The sequence below is a fragment of the Erinaceus europaeus genome, chromosome 6, assembly GCF_950295315.1.
Source record: "Erinaceus europaeus chromosome 6, mEriEur2.1, whole genome shotgun sequence".
Classification (NCBI taxonomy): domain Eukaryota; kingdom Metazoa; phylum Chordata; class Mammalia; order Eulipotyphla; family Erinaceidae; genus Erinaceus; species Erinaceus europaeus.
In genome coordinates, this window is record NC_080167.1 from 6,652,485 (window position 1) to 6,671,362 (window position 18,878).

General features: G+C 43.5%; 1 protein-coding gene across 8 annotated transcripts in view; it reads right to left on the minus strand.

The window, feature by feature from the left end:
• The window catches only part of BICDL1 (BICD family like cargo adaptor 1), a 79,162-nt gene that overhangs the window by 21,838 nt on the left and 38,446 nt on the right, over positions 1-18,878 (minus strand). For 4 of the 8 annotated variants that reach the window (XM_060192992.1, XM_060192989.1, XM_060192986.1 and 1 more), the window contains 2 exons: positions 5,944-6,072; positions 2,676-2,822 (listed from right to left, as the gene is read on the minus strand). The exons of 1 other annotated variant lie outside the window; for it this stretch is intronic. In XM_060192992.1, coding sequence (XP_060048975.1) covers positions 2,676-2,822; positions 5,944-6,072 — 276 coding nt within the window. The remainder of the gene's footprint in view (positions 1-2,675; positions 2,823-5,943; positions 6,073-18,878) is intronic. 3 more of the 8 variants (XM_060192993.1, XM_060192991.1, XM_060192987.1) reach the window with 1 other exon arrangement.

Sequence of the window (18,878 nt, forward strand, 5' to 3'; positions counted from 1 at the left end):
AAACTGGCACTTCTGGTCCCTCAAGCAGGAAAGTCTGTTACGTAAACCACTATGCTGTTTCTTAGCCCTCAGTAAGTTTGGACTTCATATGAACTGAAGGAAAAGATTTACCAACAGTTGGGAAAACTAGAATTCAGCCCACAGGGTCCAGGTGGTGGTGCACTTGGTTTAGCGCACATATTACAATGTACAAGGACTCAGGTTCAAGTCCCTGGTTCCCACCTGCAGGAGGAAAGCTTCATGAGTGATGAAGCAGGGCTGCAGGTGCCTGTCTTTCTCCCCCTTCCTTCTCAATTTCTGGCTGCCTCTATCCAATAAATAAAGATAATAAAATAAAATAAATAAAAAATTCAGTCCATAGGGGGTCGGGCGGTGGCGCAGTGGGTTAAGCGCATGTGGCGCAAAGCGCAGGGACCGGCGTTAAGGATCCCGGTTCGAGCCCCCGGCTCCCCACCTGCAGGGGAATCGCTTCACAGGCGGTGAAGCAGGTCTGCAGGTGTCTATCTTTCTCTCCCCTTCTCTGTCTTCCCCTCCTCTCTCCATTTCTCTCTGTCCTCGTCAACAAGGGCAATAATAATAACCACAACGAAGCTACAACAAGGGCAACAAAAGGGGGGAAAAATGGCCTCCAGGAGCGGTGGATTCATGGTGCAGGCACCGAGCCCAGCAATAACCCTGGAGGAGGAAAAGAAGAAAAAAAAAAATTCAGTCCATAAAAGCAGATTTTTCTAATCAATGTGGGAAAGGTCTGACTTGCTACAGACGCTGGGTAAGGACACTCTCATGCTCAGGAAGTTCACCCAGAAGACAGTGGATGCACAGGTGGTGAGGATGTGGACTGGGTGGGACTAGGGACTGTCACTGCTAGAAGGCAGGCCATAGTGCAGTCAGGTCCTGGGAGGACCATGCACTGGTGCTCTCCGCCATCCCCAGGTCCTCGATTTTGGATTTGAAATACTTCTCACAGGTGAGAGTCATTTCCCTACTTTTCTCTATTTTTTTTCCTTCTCTCCATGCTCTGTTAACAAATGCTGGGGAGAGGCCTGGGAAGTAAACCAGTGGGTGAAGCACTGAGGTCCTGAGTGTGATACCCAGTGCTGCATATGACAGAGTGATGTCCCTCCTCTCCGTTATTAATAAATGAAATCATTAAAAAATAAATTCTAGGGAAAAGATGATTTGTACAGGCAAGTGAGAGGTTGCTAGTTACCACTGAGCACCAGCGACAGCAGGTAGAACGGTTTCACTCACTCACTTACTTCCAGAGCACCGCTTAGCTCTGGCTTATGATGGCGCAGGGGACTGAACCTGAGACTTCATGAGAGCCTTTTGTAGAACCATATGCTATCTCTTCCACCCCAGTTCCAGTTTCAATTCTACAAAGGACTCATCACACAGCTCTGCTTAATAATCAGTTCTTTTTGAGCCTCAACACTGTTCCTTATAAAAACAAACAAACGTGGTCTGGGAGGTGGCACAATGGTTAAAGCATTGGACTCTCAAGCATGAGGTCCTGAGTACATGTGCTGCCAGGTTCTTTCTCTCTCTCCTGTCTTTCTCATAAATAAATAAATAATTACACACACACACACACACACACACACACACACACACACACACACCGGCTATTACCATCATCAGCCTTAAAATCTGAACCAATTCTTTTCCATCTTGAGCATGGTTATGAGGTTATTTCCTAGTCAACACTTACTAAGGCCCTGTGTTATACAAACTTGTGAACTGACGGTATATAAGACACGGGGGGGGGGGGAATAACTGCTAATTTCTCCTCAAAGAGGTTAACCACAAAGATCGCAACTTAGCTGGTGATGTCAGCAACAAGTGGCCTCAGAGGAGATGCTGTTCCCTGGCCCCACACCCCAACACTTTTCTGAATATCTGGCTGTTGAGTCTAGTGCTCAAGTTCACTCAACTGGCTCCCTCCCCCCACATGAATGACACTACTGCAATGTGGTCCACTCGCTGGCACACCCAGAGAATGTCCAAGGGGAAGGAATGAATCCCTTAGCTTCCAGTCCCTGACAAACCTTTCTTGGTAGAAGACGCTATACTCTTTCTGAGGAGGCTGGAAGTGTTTATCTTTTTGTTTAGAGGTTTGTTTTTTGTCGTATGTGAGCTTGGGGATTTCAGTTAAGGCCTGGTAGCAGTTCGCAAGTAAAAACAAATATGACCATGAAGCCATTTCCTTTAGGAAGAAAAGAGAGGGTAATTAGGCACACAGAGAGGTCAGCCTGTGCCTTTTCTAGCTATCAGCAGAAGTCCTGCTGTGTTCAGTGGGCAGCTGCTTGGTTTCTGCTCAGCAAACTGAATGCACCATCCAGGGAAAGCAGCAGAGAAGGCATTGTGAGTCTAGTACAGAAAGTCACAGGCCCCCTCTGAAACCCTGAGCATACTTCACAAACCCTAGGAGGCTAGAATGACACTCCTGGTGTTCTGGCCAGTTCATACACCAGAAAGAACACTGCAGGGACCAGTGACTCAAAACAAATTAGGAGGATGACCTGTGTGTAGCAGAGTGAGACCAACCAAGTTAGTGAGTGCCCGGGAGCATGATGACAGGCTTCACCCACTGCTGACCCTGGTGACCAGGCAGTTGAGCGAGCGCTCCTTTTCTCTGGCCCTGGTCCACCAGGCCAGCCTCCATGCCCCAGTACCTGCAGATCTTTGTCATGGCCCTGCCTCTCCAGGATTAGCACCCGGTCCTGCAGGTCCTCCACGGTGCCCTGGAGCAGGTCATTTTCTTCCAAGGTGGCACTGAGACGGTGCTCCAGCTCCCGTTTCCGATCCGACAGCATCTTGATCTGAGGGGTGCAAAGCCATGCAGGCAGTGTTGTTACAGCTGGCTGATGAGTGGGGTGGGGGCAGCTCTAAACACAGGGCGTGGGTCTCTCCAGGTGTTCTGCCTAGGAGCCTGGCATCTCCAATCTCAGAGAGCAGCTGTGAGCTCCGAAGACAAAACTCCCAAGAGAAAACCCCTCCCCTCTAGAAACCTGCCTGGAAAAGGGGTGAGCTTTGGGGAACTGGAATGTGGGATGCCAGACAGGGGAAGGAAAGTTCCACAGATAAGACAGAGAAGGACCCTACCTTGTCTGCCTGTGAGTTTGCCTCATCCCCACAATTTATGGGGAAGCGGAACCTGCCCTGTTTACAAGTCTTGTTTTTCAAGTCATGAGCATAATAAAGTGTCTGCACAACTGGAGCCACTGTGTGTTTCTCCCCTCTGCTGCTGGCAGGCCTGCTCTCGAAGTCCTGGTGCAGACCTGGTGCTACACGTGAGCAGGGAGTACCCGGGCACAGCAAACAAAGCAGCGCCTGTGCCAGCCTGAATACCAGGAAAGACAGGCAACAGTGAAAAACCCATTTGACTCAAGACACCTTTTGCCTGAGCAAGTAAACTGTGAATGGAAGGAAGATAAATAACTTCTCTCCCAAACAGACTATGTTTGTATACTGAGTATCAAGAGATACAAACATTTTAGGAAGGTTTGCCAAATTTCTTTAGTGTCAGGGGAAAAAAGAGGAAAAAAGGAAAGAAATGCCAAGTTTTTGGTAGCCTCAAGGTTTACAGGGGGAGAGGCGAGGCTAGCACTCTCCAAGGCTAGTGAGCTTCACCATCAGAACACTGCTGTTAGGGCTACTAGAACACTTCCCAACTGCTAGTGGCTATGGGAGGCTTTTGAAGCCCTCCATGTTCTCCTGGCTCTGACACACACACACACACACACACACACCTCGCTGCATATCAGTCCCCTGCTAGACTAATCACTCAGCCAGCTCCTTTCATGTAAATATTCACCAGATGAGCTAGAATGTTCTCTAGCCTCTCTATCTGATGCGGATAATGATCCATTGAGGGGAGCAATCTCCGGACTTTTTTTTTTTTTTGCGGGGGTTGAGAGAGTGTGTGTGTGTGTGTGTGTGTGTGTGTGTGTGTGTGTGTGTGGTCTTCAGATGAAAATCTACCTTGCCTGTGTCCTCTGGAATCCACCTTTCCCTACGCTACAATTTTGTTCATGAGGCACAGATCTTCCTTGGCTGTCCATCAATCAGATAGGATGCTGTCCTGGGGAAATGAAGTATTTGGCCTTTGTCCAGAGAGATCGGGTATCTAACTAAACAAAGAAATACTGTCTCTCAAGTGTGTGCTGGGATAAGGGATCAAAAGGGGCAGGCCCCATCTGTGAATGGCCCACTATTTCCTACACTGAAGAAATGCTACCAGGTGAAGGGCATTCTTACTCTAGCTGATCCTCATTCAAATACCCTTTGACCTTTACATTTCACTTCCCATGGATAATCTGTTTCTCAAGTTTTACTTTGTGTGTGTGTGTGAGAAAAATGGTTCTGAAATACAACTTTGGCCCCTTAAACGTAAAAATTCAGAGTGTCATGAAATAATTTACGTCATGAAATAAATGGACAATTTCATAGCTTGGCTTTTAAGGTAGCCATGTAATGGGGTGAAGCAAGGAACTCGCATTAGGTGGCCAACTCTTACTACCCTGCAACTTGTGGTCAAATTTGAAGCTAAGTATTCTTAGAAATGACCCTGTCGGAAGTCAGGTGGTAGCTCAGAGGGTTAAGCACATGTGGCACGAAGCGCAAGGACTGGCGTAAGGATCCCGGTTCGAGTCCCCGGCTCCCCACCTGTAGGGGAGTCGCTTCACAGGCGGTGAAGCAGGTCTGCAGGTGTCTGTCTTTCTCTCCCCCGCTGTCTTCCCCTCCTCTCTCCATTTCTCTCTGTCCTATCCAACGACAGCAACGGTAGTGATAACCACAAGAATGATAAAACAACAAGGGCAACAAAAGGGGAAAAAAGGGTCTCCAGGAGCAGTGGATTCGTAGTGCAGGCACTGAGCCCCGGCAATAACCCTGGAGGCAAAAAAATAAAAAAAAAGAAATGACCCTGTCATGAGGTTCAAGAAATAGTGAACAGGACTAGGGAGAGGAAGACAGAGGGTCTGAGCTTGGCAGAGGCAGCTGAATGGCAGGCCATGCGCACAGATGGTCACGGACAAGCATGCTGAAACCATGGAACAATCTACTTACTTCAAGAACCTGCTGCTCAATACCAGTAGGAATTCCAAGGGAGGGGTGGAGGAAGGGAGTGGAAAGCAGAAGGAAAGAGAGATGGACAGATTTTAGGGTAAACATCTTTAGGTCATTCTGGAAGTAGGTGAGCAGCGGTAAGGACTGTTCTGGGTCTGAGCACACTAGCTGGTTCCTGAACCACAGCAAGGGAATATATCCGATCTGACCCCTGGCTGCCCCTCAAAGTAAGACTTAGCTAAAGAGCTGCTGCACAGATACTTGGCTAAGCGGCACTGAGAGGAGATTAAGTGGAAGCTTCTCCAGAGGACTGTGGGAGCTGGTGTTATCACCTTCCCTTCTTTTTCCTCACCTCCCAGAACTGGGTTCTCAACAATATTTGCTGCTAAGAGCTACTGTCTTTTGTTTTTCTGACTCACTCAGAGGCAGAGGCCCTGGGTGCTGGCTCCAGGTCTCTCACACACTTTCACAAACGTCACTATGTTCCAACTGGCAAACTATTTTCTATGAATTCCCTACCCTCATAACAACTGTATGAAGTCAATACTTCTATTATTCTCTTTTTGTATGAGAAAATAACAGGCCCAAAAGGTATGTTTCTTTCTCTTTGTCTATTTAGGACTGGGAAGGATGTTTTGGAGGCAACAACAAACTCAGTAAAATGTAGGTTATTTACAGGCAGTAGCTTTGAACAACCTTGCTTTTTCCAAACAGCCTTCCAGTAGGGGTCAGAATCAAGTGTTCTCTAGTTACTCACAGTTATGTCTCTTCAGAGATCTGAGATGGAGCAAGGTTTACAAACAAACCCAGTTCAGAGGGCTCCCTACTCAAAACACCTGGAACACTGGTTCTTGTGAAAATCTCACTGCCTACAGGGAGACTCACCTCAGCCTGAAGGCTTTCCAGCCGGATGATGTGCTGGTTGGTTGAGGAGTTTTTCTCCCGAAAATCGTCTCTGAGTGCATGGACTTGCATGGAGAGTTGTCTCTCAACTTCGGATGCCTACAAGTAGAAGAGACCTTCACAGCTCACTCAGAAGATGAACAATAGGAATCGCTTTAGATTTTTGCATTTCCTTCCTCAAGCATCTCTTTGCAACTTTCTACTCTCAAAGAACAGTGAGTGAACTGCTGGTTCCCTACTCCCAGCTCATTTGTTTTCTGGTGCTCAAGCAAGATAAACCATGACCCCTACCTTTTACCATCAATGACTCTGTATAGGTCTAAGACCACTTTGCTGGTCTGAAGAAACAAGTCTGGGGAAAGAGTAAGCTCTTAAATATTAGGCACTTATTCTGCATACAGTTGGAGTTTGGAAAACCAAACTAAACCAATAGCAATTCTCAACATTGAACATGAGAGAAAACAGAGAAAAACCTGCTACTTTAGAAACTCTGGGTCTTGGACACGCGAGTCCTATATTCTCCATTCAAGAAGCTTTGCTCCTGCAGCTGGACCCTTACAGCTTAAATCCAGGTTCTTGCTCATAGGAAAATGTCTGCTCTGTTGGTGCTCACCATCTTGTCCTGTCTTCTTGTATCTTTTTTTTTTTTGCTTCCAAGATGTTATCGCTGGGGCTTGGTGCCTGCACTACAAATCCACTGCTTCTGAAGGCTATTTTTTCCCTTTTGTTGCCTTTGTTGTTTATTGTTGTTGTTATTATTATTGCTGTTGTTGCTCTCATTGTTGTTGGGATATGACAGAGAGAAATGGAGAGGAGGGGAAGACAGAGGGGGAGAGAAAGATAGACACCTGCAGACCTGCTTCACCCTTGTAAAGCAACGCCTCTGTAGGTGGGGAGCCGGGGGCTAGAACTGGGATCCTTACGCCAGTCCTTGTGCTTCACGCCACATGCATGTAAGTCACTACACCTTTTTCTTATATCTTTAAAAATTTTTTAAAAAATAATTATTTATTTTCCCTTTTGTTGCCCTTGTTGTTTTTCATCGTTGTGTAGTTATTATTGTTGTTGTTATTGATGTCATTGTTGGATAGGACAGAGAGAAATGGAGAGAGGAGGGGAAGACAGAGAGGGGGAGAGAAAGATAAGACACCCGCAGACCTGCTTCACCGCCTGTGAAGCGACTCCCCTGCAGGTGGGGAGCCGGGCACTCGAACCGTTCTTCTTGTATCTTAAAATAGCTTTTCCTATTTCTATCACTCAATATAACTAAATGTTATATAAGTCTAACTCAGACAGGTTTTAAGAACAACTACTATGTCATTTCATTTAAGAATTTTGAGATTTATTCTAAATGCACATAGAAAAGTATCCTTTCCCCAGTTTGAGCCCCTGGCTCCCCACCTGCAAGGGAGTCACTTCACATGTAGTGATGCAGGTCTGCAGGTGTCTATCTTTCTCTCCCCCTCTCTCTATTTCTCTCTGTCCTATCCAACAACAATGACATTAATAACAACAATAATAACTACAACAATAAAATAAAGGCAACAAAGGGGAATAAATAAATATTAAAAAAAAAAAAGAAAAGTAACCTTTCATATATGCTGCACTTTGTTTTAAATTTAGTTACCAGGGTTTAAAAATGAGTGGTCCGGGAGGTGGCGTAGTGAATAAAGCATCGGACTCTCAAGCATGAGGTACCTGTCTTCAATCACTGGCAGCACATGTACCAGAGTGATGTCTGGCTCTTTCTCTCTCCTCCTATGTTTCTCATTAATAAACAAATCTTTAAATTATTATTTTATTTTGCAAGAGAGATACCAGAGCACTGCTCAGCCTGAACCTGGGAGCTCAGGAAGGCAAGTCCTGTGTTCTAATGCTAAGGGACCTTCCTGGACTTCAAATATTTTTATATTTGCAAAACTCTGAACTGAGGCAGCTGAACTTATTCTTGGGTCACCACTTTGATATATGAATCAAAAAACAACCGAAGGCTGTTTTAACTGGGGGATATGAATCAAGCCCAGATGGAATCAGAAATGATCCTGTAGTTTAGTCTCTCAAAGGGACCTTCCTAGAAACAAAAGTTGCTGGGCTAGGGTCGTGGGAATTTCTTCCTGGGCACGTGCTCTCTGGGTTGGAGAGAACTCCACCGGAGCCAACCTGGGCTGCTGCTTACTCAGTGATGACGCGCGGGAGAGAGACCAGAAACTCGTGGCTGAGCGGGAACGCAATGCAATGACTTTATTGATCAGAGACAACACCTTTATATCTTTGAAACCAGAAGTGGCAAATCGGAAAAGGAAATGGCTAGGAGAGGGGGTGGAGAAAAGAGCATGAAGGTAGAAAGTTTCCATAGCAGCTGCTGAGAAGGTTCTAACCAGTGGGATTAAACAATACCCAGCAGGCAGGGCAGGTCTCAGACAAAACAATGATTATGTAAATAGACCACAGCATCAAGCAATGCAGCATGGAGCAGGGGGGAGCTGGCGTAATGCCCAACAAAAAGTGGTCTCCTTTTTTAAATTTCTTTTTTATTATCTTTATTTACTTACTGGATAGAGGCAGCCAGAAATCAAGAGGGAAGGGGGAGACAGAGAGGGAGAGAGACAGAAAGACCTCTGCACCCCTGCTTCACCACTCATGAAGCTTTCTGCCTGCAGGTGGGGAGTGAGGGCTCAAACCCAGGTCTTTGCTCATTGTAATGTGTGCTCAACCAGACGTGCCACCACCGGCCCCCAAAGTGGTCTCTTCTTACCAAGAAACCCAGCTCTAGAGTCTGAGCTCCTGACCACCAAGCTGTAACATCTCTTCCCAGTGAGTACCTCCGCAGGTGTGCCCAGAGATGTACTATTCACAAAAGCTTTTAACCTACAGCTCTTATTTGAATTTTCAACAGCCCAAGGAAGCAGGACGCACTGTCTTCTTTTGCTAGACACGGAGGCAGAAGCTGAGAGGGAGCGGCACTGCCCTTGTTTCCTATCTCCTGGTTCTGTGCTTTCCCACTGCACCAAAACTGCGTCCAAGTAGGCTTTTATTTATTTTTGCCTATTATGGCGGTGGAGGGGATGAATCAACCACATTCACAAAGCTACCATTTGCAAGGAACTATCACTTTTTTTTTTCCTTTTGCCCCCAGGGTTATTGCTGGGGCTTGGTGCCTGCACTATGAATCCACTCCTGTGGCTATTTTATTTATTTAATTTTTTTTTGATAGGACAGAGAGAAGTTGAGGGGGGAGGGGAAGATAGAGGGGGAGAGAAAGGTAGACACCTGCAGACCTGCCTTACCACTTGTGAAGTGACCCCCTCCTGCAGGTAGAGAGCTGAGGGCTCGAACCGGGATCCCTGTGTCATTCCTTGCGCTGCCCCCAGGAACTATCACACTTTTTTGGGCCACTTTTTCTCTAAGCTTTTCTTTTTCTTTCTTTGATAGACAGAGAGAAATTAGGAGGGAAGAGAGAGACAGAGAGGCAGAGAGAAAGAACTGTAGCACTGCGCCAGTGCTTGTGAGGCTTCCCTCTGCTGGGGATTTGAACCCAGGTAACATATGGTAATGTGATCTGTGAGGTACGCCAGTGACCAGCCCCATAACACATTTCTTTTTCTTTTTTATTATCTTTAGTTGATACAGACAGCTGGAAATTAAGAGGAAAGGGGAGATAGAGATGGAGAGGGAGAGGGAGAGGGAGAGGGAGAGGGAGAGGGAGAGGGAGAGAGAGAGACACTTGCAGTACTGTTTCACCACTCACAAAGTTTTTTCCCTGCAGATGGGAACTAGGGCTCAAACCCAGATCCTTGCACATTATAACATGTGCGCCCAAACCAGGTGTGCCAGCACCTGACCCTCCATAACATATTCCCTTAAGCAAATTATTTTCTCCTTTTTTCAGAGAGAGAGATGGAATCTGACTCAGAACCCCCACCCATATCATCTTATTGGGGAGGTGCAGAGTGAATGGTTTACATGATAGTTGTTGGCACATGGTTACAATTTCGTGACTCCCCAGAACACTCTCACTCACAACTTAAGCACTTCCCGCCATCATGTACCAGGACCTCAAGGCCCTTGCCAGCCCTTCTCTTTCTCATCCTTCCTTAGAGTTCTTTGCTTTGGCGCAATCTGACTCATACCTCCAGGTCTGATGAACAGAATGAACATTAGTTATTTCTGCACACAATTTAATTACCAATTTCTAACATTAACACAAATTATTTATGTTCCAAATGTTTATTTTCTTTTTTTTAAATTTAAATTTTTTTAAAAAATTTATTTATTGGATAGAGACAGCTAGGAATTGAGAGGGAAGGGGGAGGGAGAGAGGGAGAGAGACAGAGAGAGACACCTGCAGCACTGCTTTATCACTAGCAAAGCTTTCCCTCTGCAGGTGGGGACTAGGGGCTCAAACCTGGGTCCTGGTACACTGTAACACGTGCGCTCAACCAGGTGTGCCACCACCCGGCCCCCTCTAAATGTTTTCTGATCCAATTATAAGAAATCTACAAAGCCAGTCTCAGTGCCATAAAAATGTCACAGCTTTTTTGAAGTGCCTCAAGTAGAAGAGCTAGCCAGGGCAACAGGGGTCTCTGAAGACACCTGCTCTGTTCCTGAGAGGAGCTGGTATGATGGAAGGAGGAAAGCATCCTCAGGGGATCAGCACTATAGTTCCTGTGCCATAAAATGGCAGGAACATTACAGTGTGTGTGGTACAGAAAGTTATATGACTCATTTCACCTTTGATTCTCACCTCCCCAACTTGTAAATGTACTCCTCCTTACATATTAACACAAAAGGGCTAGAATGTCCATTTTTCTATTTCTAATTTAGGACTCTGTGGGATTAAGTCAAATAACTTAAGCTTAGGGAAACAAAGGAAAGAAATATTACACTGCCAGAAATGTGGGCAACTGCAAGAATTAATGAAAGCTCCAAGGATCAGCTGTTAAGTTACACGACAGGATGCTGTCATGTAATGTCATATGACAAATAACCTTTGTGAAGCGACTTGGCCAGCACCGTGAAGGTGGCAGGTTAAAGAATCCAGAGAAACCAGTGTCTGGTAGCCGTACTTCTTACCTCTGTTCTCTGGATGGCTTTCCAGACCCTTCAGGAGAGCAGATACTCAGAAGCCACACTACTCTCAGAGATACAGTTTCTGCTACTTCCGGCTTAGGGCAGCATAATTACTCTGAGATTTTTTGGGTGGGGATGAATATAATGAGCACAACTTACTCTTACTATAGCAAATAGCAGGCATGACTTAGAGTTGACTTCTCAACGTAGTAAGCTTTGGCTACTATGTCTGACTTAGCAGCCAGTAACAGTTATGGCAAAACTGTGGTGAAGGTCAACATCTGTAATTGCAGAGGAACATGAAAAAGGTGACTTTACACTTTTATATCTTTTAATTTCTCATGTCACAAGAGTAACATGTCGAGAGTTAAAAAAAAAAAACCAAAAACTGAAGAGAACTGAAGGCTTGAAGTGAAAGTCAAGGTTTCCACTTATCTGTAGTCATCCATGCGCAGTCTCAGTGGTAGCTCTAACATGATTCATATTACACACGTTGAGAGTCCTAGACATCTTCTATGTATTCTAACATTTTTCATATCAATATGTAGTTCTATTCTATTTTTTTTTTCCTCCGGGGTTATTGCTGGGCTCGGTGCCTGCACCATGAATCCACCGCTCCTGGAGGCCTTTTTCCCCCCTTTTGGTTGCCCTAGTTGTTGCAGCCTCGTTGCGGTTATTATTGCCATTGTTGACATTGCTTTGTTGTTGGATAGGACAGAGAGAAATGGAGAGAGGAGGGGAAGACAGAGAGAGAGGGGAGAGAAAGATAGACACCTGCAGACCTGCTTCACCGCCCGTGAAGCGACTCCCCTGCAGGTGGGGAGCCGGGGGCTCGAACCGGGATCCTTACACCGGTCCCTGTGCTTTGTGCCATGTGCGCTTAACCCACTGCGCCACCGCCCGACTCCCCTATTCTATTTTTTAAAGATATCTTTTATTTTATTTTATTTATTTATTCCCTTTTGTTGCCCTTGTTGTTTTATTGTTGTAGTTATTGTTGTTGTTGTCGTCGTTGGATAGGACAGAGAGAAATGGAGAGAGGAGGGGAAGACAGAGAGGAGGAGAGAAAGATAGACACCTGCAGACCTGCTTCACCGCCTGTGAAGCGACTCCCCTGCAGGTGGGGAGCCGGGGTTCGAACCGGGACTGACCTCTGATTTTATGTATTAATGAGAAAGAGAGTGAGAGACAGAACCAGACATCACACTGGTGCATGTGCTTTGGGGGACTGAACTTGGGACCTCATGCTTTGTAATTTATCTACTGCACCACCTCCCAGACCACAATATCTTTCTTTTTAATTTTAATTTAATTTTTATCCAGGGTTATTGTTGAGGCTCAATACCAGCACTACAAACCCATGGCTCCTGTGGCTAATTTTCTGGTTTTTTCTTCCTATTTTATTTTTTATTTGACAGGAGAGAAACCAAGAGAGGAGGGGAGATAAAGAGGGAGAGAGAAAGATAAGACACCTACAGACCTGCTCCACTGCTCATGAAGAGTCTTCCCTGCAGGTGGGGAGCAGGGGCTCAAACTCTGATCCTTGCACACGGAGATGTGTGCACTTAACTAAGTGTACCACCGCCTGGTTCCCCTTAATAGCTTTCTATCACTGGGTATAATAAAGTGTTTATATATATATATATTTTTTAATCTCTTAAGACCCACTGTGCTGGGTTGACTTTTTTCAAATAGAGAGACAGAGAGAGGGGGGCCTGGTGGTGGTGCACCTGGTTGGGCGCACATGTTACAATGCACAAGGACCCAGGTTCAAGACCCCGGTCCCTACCTGCAAGGGAAAGCTTTGCAAGTGGTGAAGCAGTGTTGCCGGTGTCTCTGTCTCTTTTCTTCTCTGTTTCCCCCTCCCTCTAGATTTCTGACTGCCTGTCCAATAAATGAATAAAGACAATAAGAAAAAGATACCGTAACATTGAAGCTCTGCACAATGCGGTGCAGGCCTGGCTGAATCTGGGTCATGTACATGACAGAGAAGGTATCCTACCAGGTAAGCTACCTCGCCAACCCAAACTGTGTATTTATGTGTGTGTGTGTGTGTATGTGTGCGTGCGCATACATATATTTCTAATATTCTCAGGTCTCTTCTACTTTTGTTACATACAGGCTGGATGGTAATGAAAAGAAGATATTTCAACTTCTGGGGCCAGTGAGGTAGCTTAGCTGTAGAATGCACCCATGGTTCTGGGTTTAACACCTTGCATTGTATACAGAGTAGTGCTTTTGTCTCTGTCTCTTTCATGGAAAAAAATTAAAAGAAATAACCTGAGTTCCGTTAAAGGATATGGAAAAAGTGGACACTTATAGAGTTCTTGAATTATCTGAAATAAACTTTTAAAATCTGAGTTCCTGGGTAATTATTGTATTTAATTAATCCTCAAGTTGACAAAACAAACTGACAGTGTGTTCCTTCTCCCCGATATGCTTGATTTGGTCAGACTGCCTTAGACAGATTACCTCCTCCCTACTGAAAAGAGCTGGTCTGTAATTATTTCTCTTATTGACATGATTAATAACACAAGTCCTTTTTTTCTAAACTGGAGCATTTAGATTAAATTTGTTTGAACTGGCCAAAGCAGAACTGTCAAAAATATATTTTTTTTATTCAATGGAGGAAAGGAAATTGCATTAGTTACACAAGAGAATCCACTTAACTTCTTTGTCAAAAGGAAAAATGAACCAATTAACTCAGAAATTAGAGTAGGAGAGATTCTACTATGTAAAACTTTGCCTGACTTACTGAGTTTTACTTTAAGAGAGAAATTCTCAATATTTTTTTTTCCTGTCAGGGCCTGATGAATAAAGAGCATCTGCTTAGAACACTTCAAGCCCCTGGCCCTCACTTGCAAGAGGAAAGCTTCACAAGTGGTGAAGTAGGGCTGCAGGTGTCTCTTTATCTCTCTCCCTATCTCCTTCCCCCTCTCAATTTTTCTGTCTCTCTCCAATAATAAAAATTAAAAAAAAAAAGTAATTAAAAAAAGAAAGTGAGAATTCTAATATTTCTAATGACTCTTAGTTTTCTTTTGGTCACATCGCTTACCAGAATTTCCCTAGGTCTCAAAAGAAGGTTGGAAAGTGTCTTTGTTGGGAAATGTTCTTGTTTGGAACTGGAGAAAGGTAGAGGGAGACGTGCTTTCCAAGGTAACGTTCACTTTCTTCTTCCCACCACCTTAAAAACAAAACTATTAACCAAATTGTGCTGTTTTCTTTTCCCTTAGAGATTTCTCCGTGTTTTGTTGTTGTTATGTTATGGTATGCTTCTACTTTGGAACATCTCTCTCTAAAAAACACCTGATATCTCCCCCCCCCCAACTCTCGACTCATGGTGGTTCAGGGAATTGAAGCTGGGACTCTGGAGACTCAAGCAGGAGAGTCTCTTTGCATAACCATTATGCTATCTACACCCACCTGATTTTTTTTTTAAAAAAGGATTTTATTTATTTACTAATGAGAAAGATAGGAGGAGAGAGAGAAGCAGACATCGCTGTGGCACATGTGCTGCCAGGGATTGAACTCAGGACCTCACGCTTGAGCGTCCATTGCTTTATTTACTGCACCACCTCCTGGACTACCACCTGATAAATTTTTAACCTTCAGGTTAAGCACAGGTGACATAAAGCGCAAGGACCAGCGTAAGGATCCCCGTTTGAGTCCCCGACTCCCCACCTGCAGGGGTGTTGTTTCACAGATGGTGAAGCAGGTCTGTAGGTATCTATCTCCGCCCCCCCCCCCCCCCCCCCCGCCTTCCAGTCCTCTCTTGATTTCTCTGTCCTATCCAACAACGACAGCAATAACAATAATAATAATAATAACAAGGGCAAAAAAAATAAAAGGGAAAAATAGCCTCTAGGAGCAGTGTATTTGTAGTATAGGCACCAAGCCCCAGCTGTGAAGCAGGTCTGTAGGTGTCTGTCTTTCTCTCCCCATCTTCCCCTCATCTCTCCATTTCTCTCTGCCTTATGCAACAATGACATCAATAACAATATTAACTACAAAAATAAAACTACAAGGGCAACAAGAGGGAATAGATAAATATATATTTTTTAATTCTTAACCTTAACAATGCAACTCACCACCAACCCTCTCAATTTCTCTCTATTCTATCCAATAAAATGGAAAAAAATGGCTCCCAGAAGCAATGGATTTGTAGTGCAGGCACCGAGCCCCAGAGATAATCCTGGAGGTTAAAATAAAAACAATGCAATTCAGTGGTGACCTTTATATGCAGTTATAGTAACACAAGTAAAATGACTACATTATTTGCTGTCTTGTAATACTCTGTCCTAGCACTTAGCTATATACTTGATTTTACCTGGTAACATGTTTATTTTCTCATTTACACTATAAAGAATTTAAGGACATGAATTGTATCTCTTTGTTTTCTGAAAAATGTACATGGTACATAGTAAGTGCTTCAATGTTTACTGTATAAGATAAAGTCTGAATACCTTAGCTGAGTACTCTTTTGAGATTGTTAAACTGTGATCAAAAATAGAAGTGGGATTAAGCTAAACCCCAGAAGTGTCCCTTTAGCAAAGTTCCATCAGGGAATTAATGAGCTAATCTTACCCTTTCACTTAAATAGCCCGGCCTCTAAACGGCATTCTTTCCTCCTATAGGCTCAAGTAGACTTGCTTAGGCTTTGATGTAAATTAGCCATGACTGATCTTAGGATTTACTGCTGGTGCTCCTACCTACACCTTCACTGGGTTTTCGAATATGGAATCTTAATACTCAGAACCCACAACCTTCCCGCCTCTGCCTTTTGTAAACCTCATTAAAGTGCTTTCTTTGATAATGTCATTTTCAGGAAAGGAATTTAAATCCTTTTTGGAGCTTGTTATTAAATACCCACCCACCCCCAACCCAAAGTTTGTGTTAAGTAAGCTGTAAATTCGGTTTTCTTAGATACTAGAAGAAAAATTCAAATTCTATGAGTTTGAACTGAATACAATAAACTAAACTTGAGGGAAAGGAAGGATTTACTAAGCACTTTATTTAAAAAAATATTTTATTTAAAACAAAAAAATATTTTATTTATTTTAATGAGAGATACAGAGAGAGAGAGAGATAAGAGAGACCAGAGCACTGCTCAGCTCTGGTTTATGGTGGTGCTGGGGACTGAACCTGAGACCTTGGAGCCTCAAGTGTGAAAAGTCTCTTAGCATAACCATTATGCTATCTCCCCAGCCCTGCTAAACATTTTATATGTCCTGTTAATTCACTGTATGTTAACAGTGCTATGAGATAAGTTCTGCTAAGCCACTTTACAGACTTTAGAGACTGAAACTGGAAGAGATTAAGTCACAAACTGAGGTTACTGAGTAAGTAAATCATAGCAAAAGTAACGCCGATGAAAATACCACCACAGGACCATGGCCAAAGGAAAAGACTGCCCTTAGGCTTACATTTGGCTAGATTTAGCAGGAAGAGGTAGCTGGTACTCTTCCTAAATGTTTTGAGATCTCCTTTATAATTTACTTCCAGCCTTGAATCTCAAGTCAGTGAAACTGTAACCTCAGGATCCAACTGCCTACCCAACACATCTACATGGATGGTTAACATGTACCTCCATCTCCAGTAGAAAAATTGAACCCCTGATTTTAGGAACTCCACTCAAACAAGCTTTTCAGGAAGTGGCAATATTATTAAGAGTTTTAGGCCTCACCTTAGGATCTTCCTGATTCCCTTTCCCCCTTTATACCCATATCCAATTATCTATAAATTGCAAGCTATACTTTTAAAAAAATATTTTACTTATTAGTGCATAGAAACAGAAAAATTGAGAGGGGAGGGGAGACAGAGAGGGAGAGAGACAGAAAGACACCTGCTGACCTGTTTCACTGTTCGTGAGGCTTACCCACTACAGATGGGGATTGGGGGCTCGAACCTGGGTCCTTGTGCATTATTAACATGTATGAGCTATACATTCAGCAAAAGTTTCAGGTTTGAAAGTCTTTTTGTATAACAATTACTCTATCTCTCCCACTAATTTATCTAATACTAATTTATCTAAGAATACTGTTTAGAGCATGAATGAGTTGAGATATATAAGCTTGTTAGAATAGTACTTGGCACAGAATGAGCTATTTGAGTATCTGATCAGTAAAATAAACATCCAGAATCATGACACTTCTCTGCCTCCCCTCACCTAAGCTTGGGCCAGCATCACTGTTCACCTACCAGTAGTTCTAACTGGCCTCCCTGATTCTAGCCTTGTCCTCTGACAGACTATGTTCCATGCAGCAGAGCAATCCTTTAGAAACCCAAATCAGATTATGTCGCAGCTCAAAACCATCTCAAAAATTTTATCTTACTCAGAATAAACTCTCATAAAGTTCTTCTAGTTGTTTATAAAATTCTGTAAGATTCCTTCTCTACCCCAAGTATCTTGTCGACCACCTCATTTACTCACTTCATTCTCTTTGATCCAGTCACACTGGCTTCCTGTGCCGACCTTAGTGCGGGTGAGGATAATCTCGTGCCAGAATTTGAACATTTGTTCCTCTGCCAGAATACTCCCCTCTCAGACATTCCCAAGATACAATCAGGGCTCTTCTTAAGTGTCATCTCTTCAGAGATACCTCCTTTGTTCACCCTCCCCCTGCCCTTACACGTCAACCTCTACTCCTTTACTTCAACTCTCCTGTAACTACCATACCCGATATATAGCTCTGTCTTCACTGAATTACTGCCTCCTTCTGCCCTTGATGTAATAAGTTTTCAAAGGGCAGGGCCTTTGTTTCATTTGCCACCATAACCCCAGTACTGAGATCTCCATCAGACACATAATAATCAACTTTGCAAAATACAACGGAAGGATGCATAGTCACTCATTTTTAACTTCAGGTTGTCCAGAATATACTTCTTTGCTTTATTTTATTTTTATTTTCATTTATTCAATAGAGACAGCCAGAAATTGAGAGTGAAGGGGGTGACAGAGAGGAGAGAGAGAGAGAGACACCTGCAACACTGCTTCATCACTGCAAAGCTTAGAATATACTTTTAAGTTCAAGGGTATACTTCTAAATTCAAGAATCAAATTCTGTACAATCTCAACATTGAAGATCAAGTTCAGTTTTTAGAAGATTTTTTTTGTTTGTTTTTAAGTATTAGGAATTTTATCTTCTATTTTTCTAGCTTGAGAAATAATTGGCATATTCAAGGGAGGTTATTTTAATTTTTTCACTTGAGTAAAACTTGATCATAAATGAATTGTGCCAATTCTCACCTTTGCAGCTGATTACTTATCAAAAGTCACAACGTCTACGTAAATCATATATAAATCTTTCTTCCTGGGCTGGCAAAATAGCTCACTTGGATAAGGCACTGCTTTGTGTTTCAGCCCGACCCCCATGGCACTGAAGGAAGCTTCACTGCTGTGGTTTCTTTCTCTTATTCCCTTTGTCTCTACCTTGCTCTGTCTGGAAATGCACACACACACACACACATACACACACACACACCACGCCCCCAAACCACCTTTCTTCCCTTTCACATTTCCCTTATTACGCCCACTTTGTAAATAACTCAAACAAAATTCAAGCATAATGCTATTTACTTATAGAAAAATATCTATGGGTCTTAAAAATATTTCCCACTAAATACTCTAAGGTGAAGTTTTAGAAAAGCAGAGTTTAGATTTTGGACATAACAGTTAAGTAGTTTGGCAATCATCTGAAAAACATTCTACAACAAACATGGGAATTTGCTAGTGGAAATACTTCTCTTATTTTGCCTCACTAAGGTTATATATCACCTGATGGTTGCTATGGAAATAGTAATGCCAACAAGGATTAGTCCACAGGGTTTTACCAATG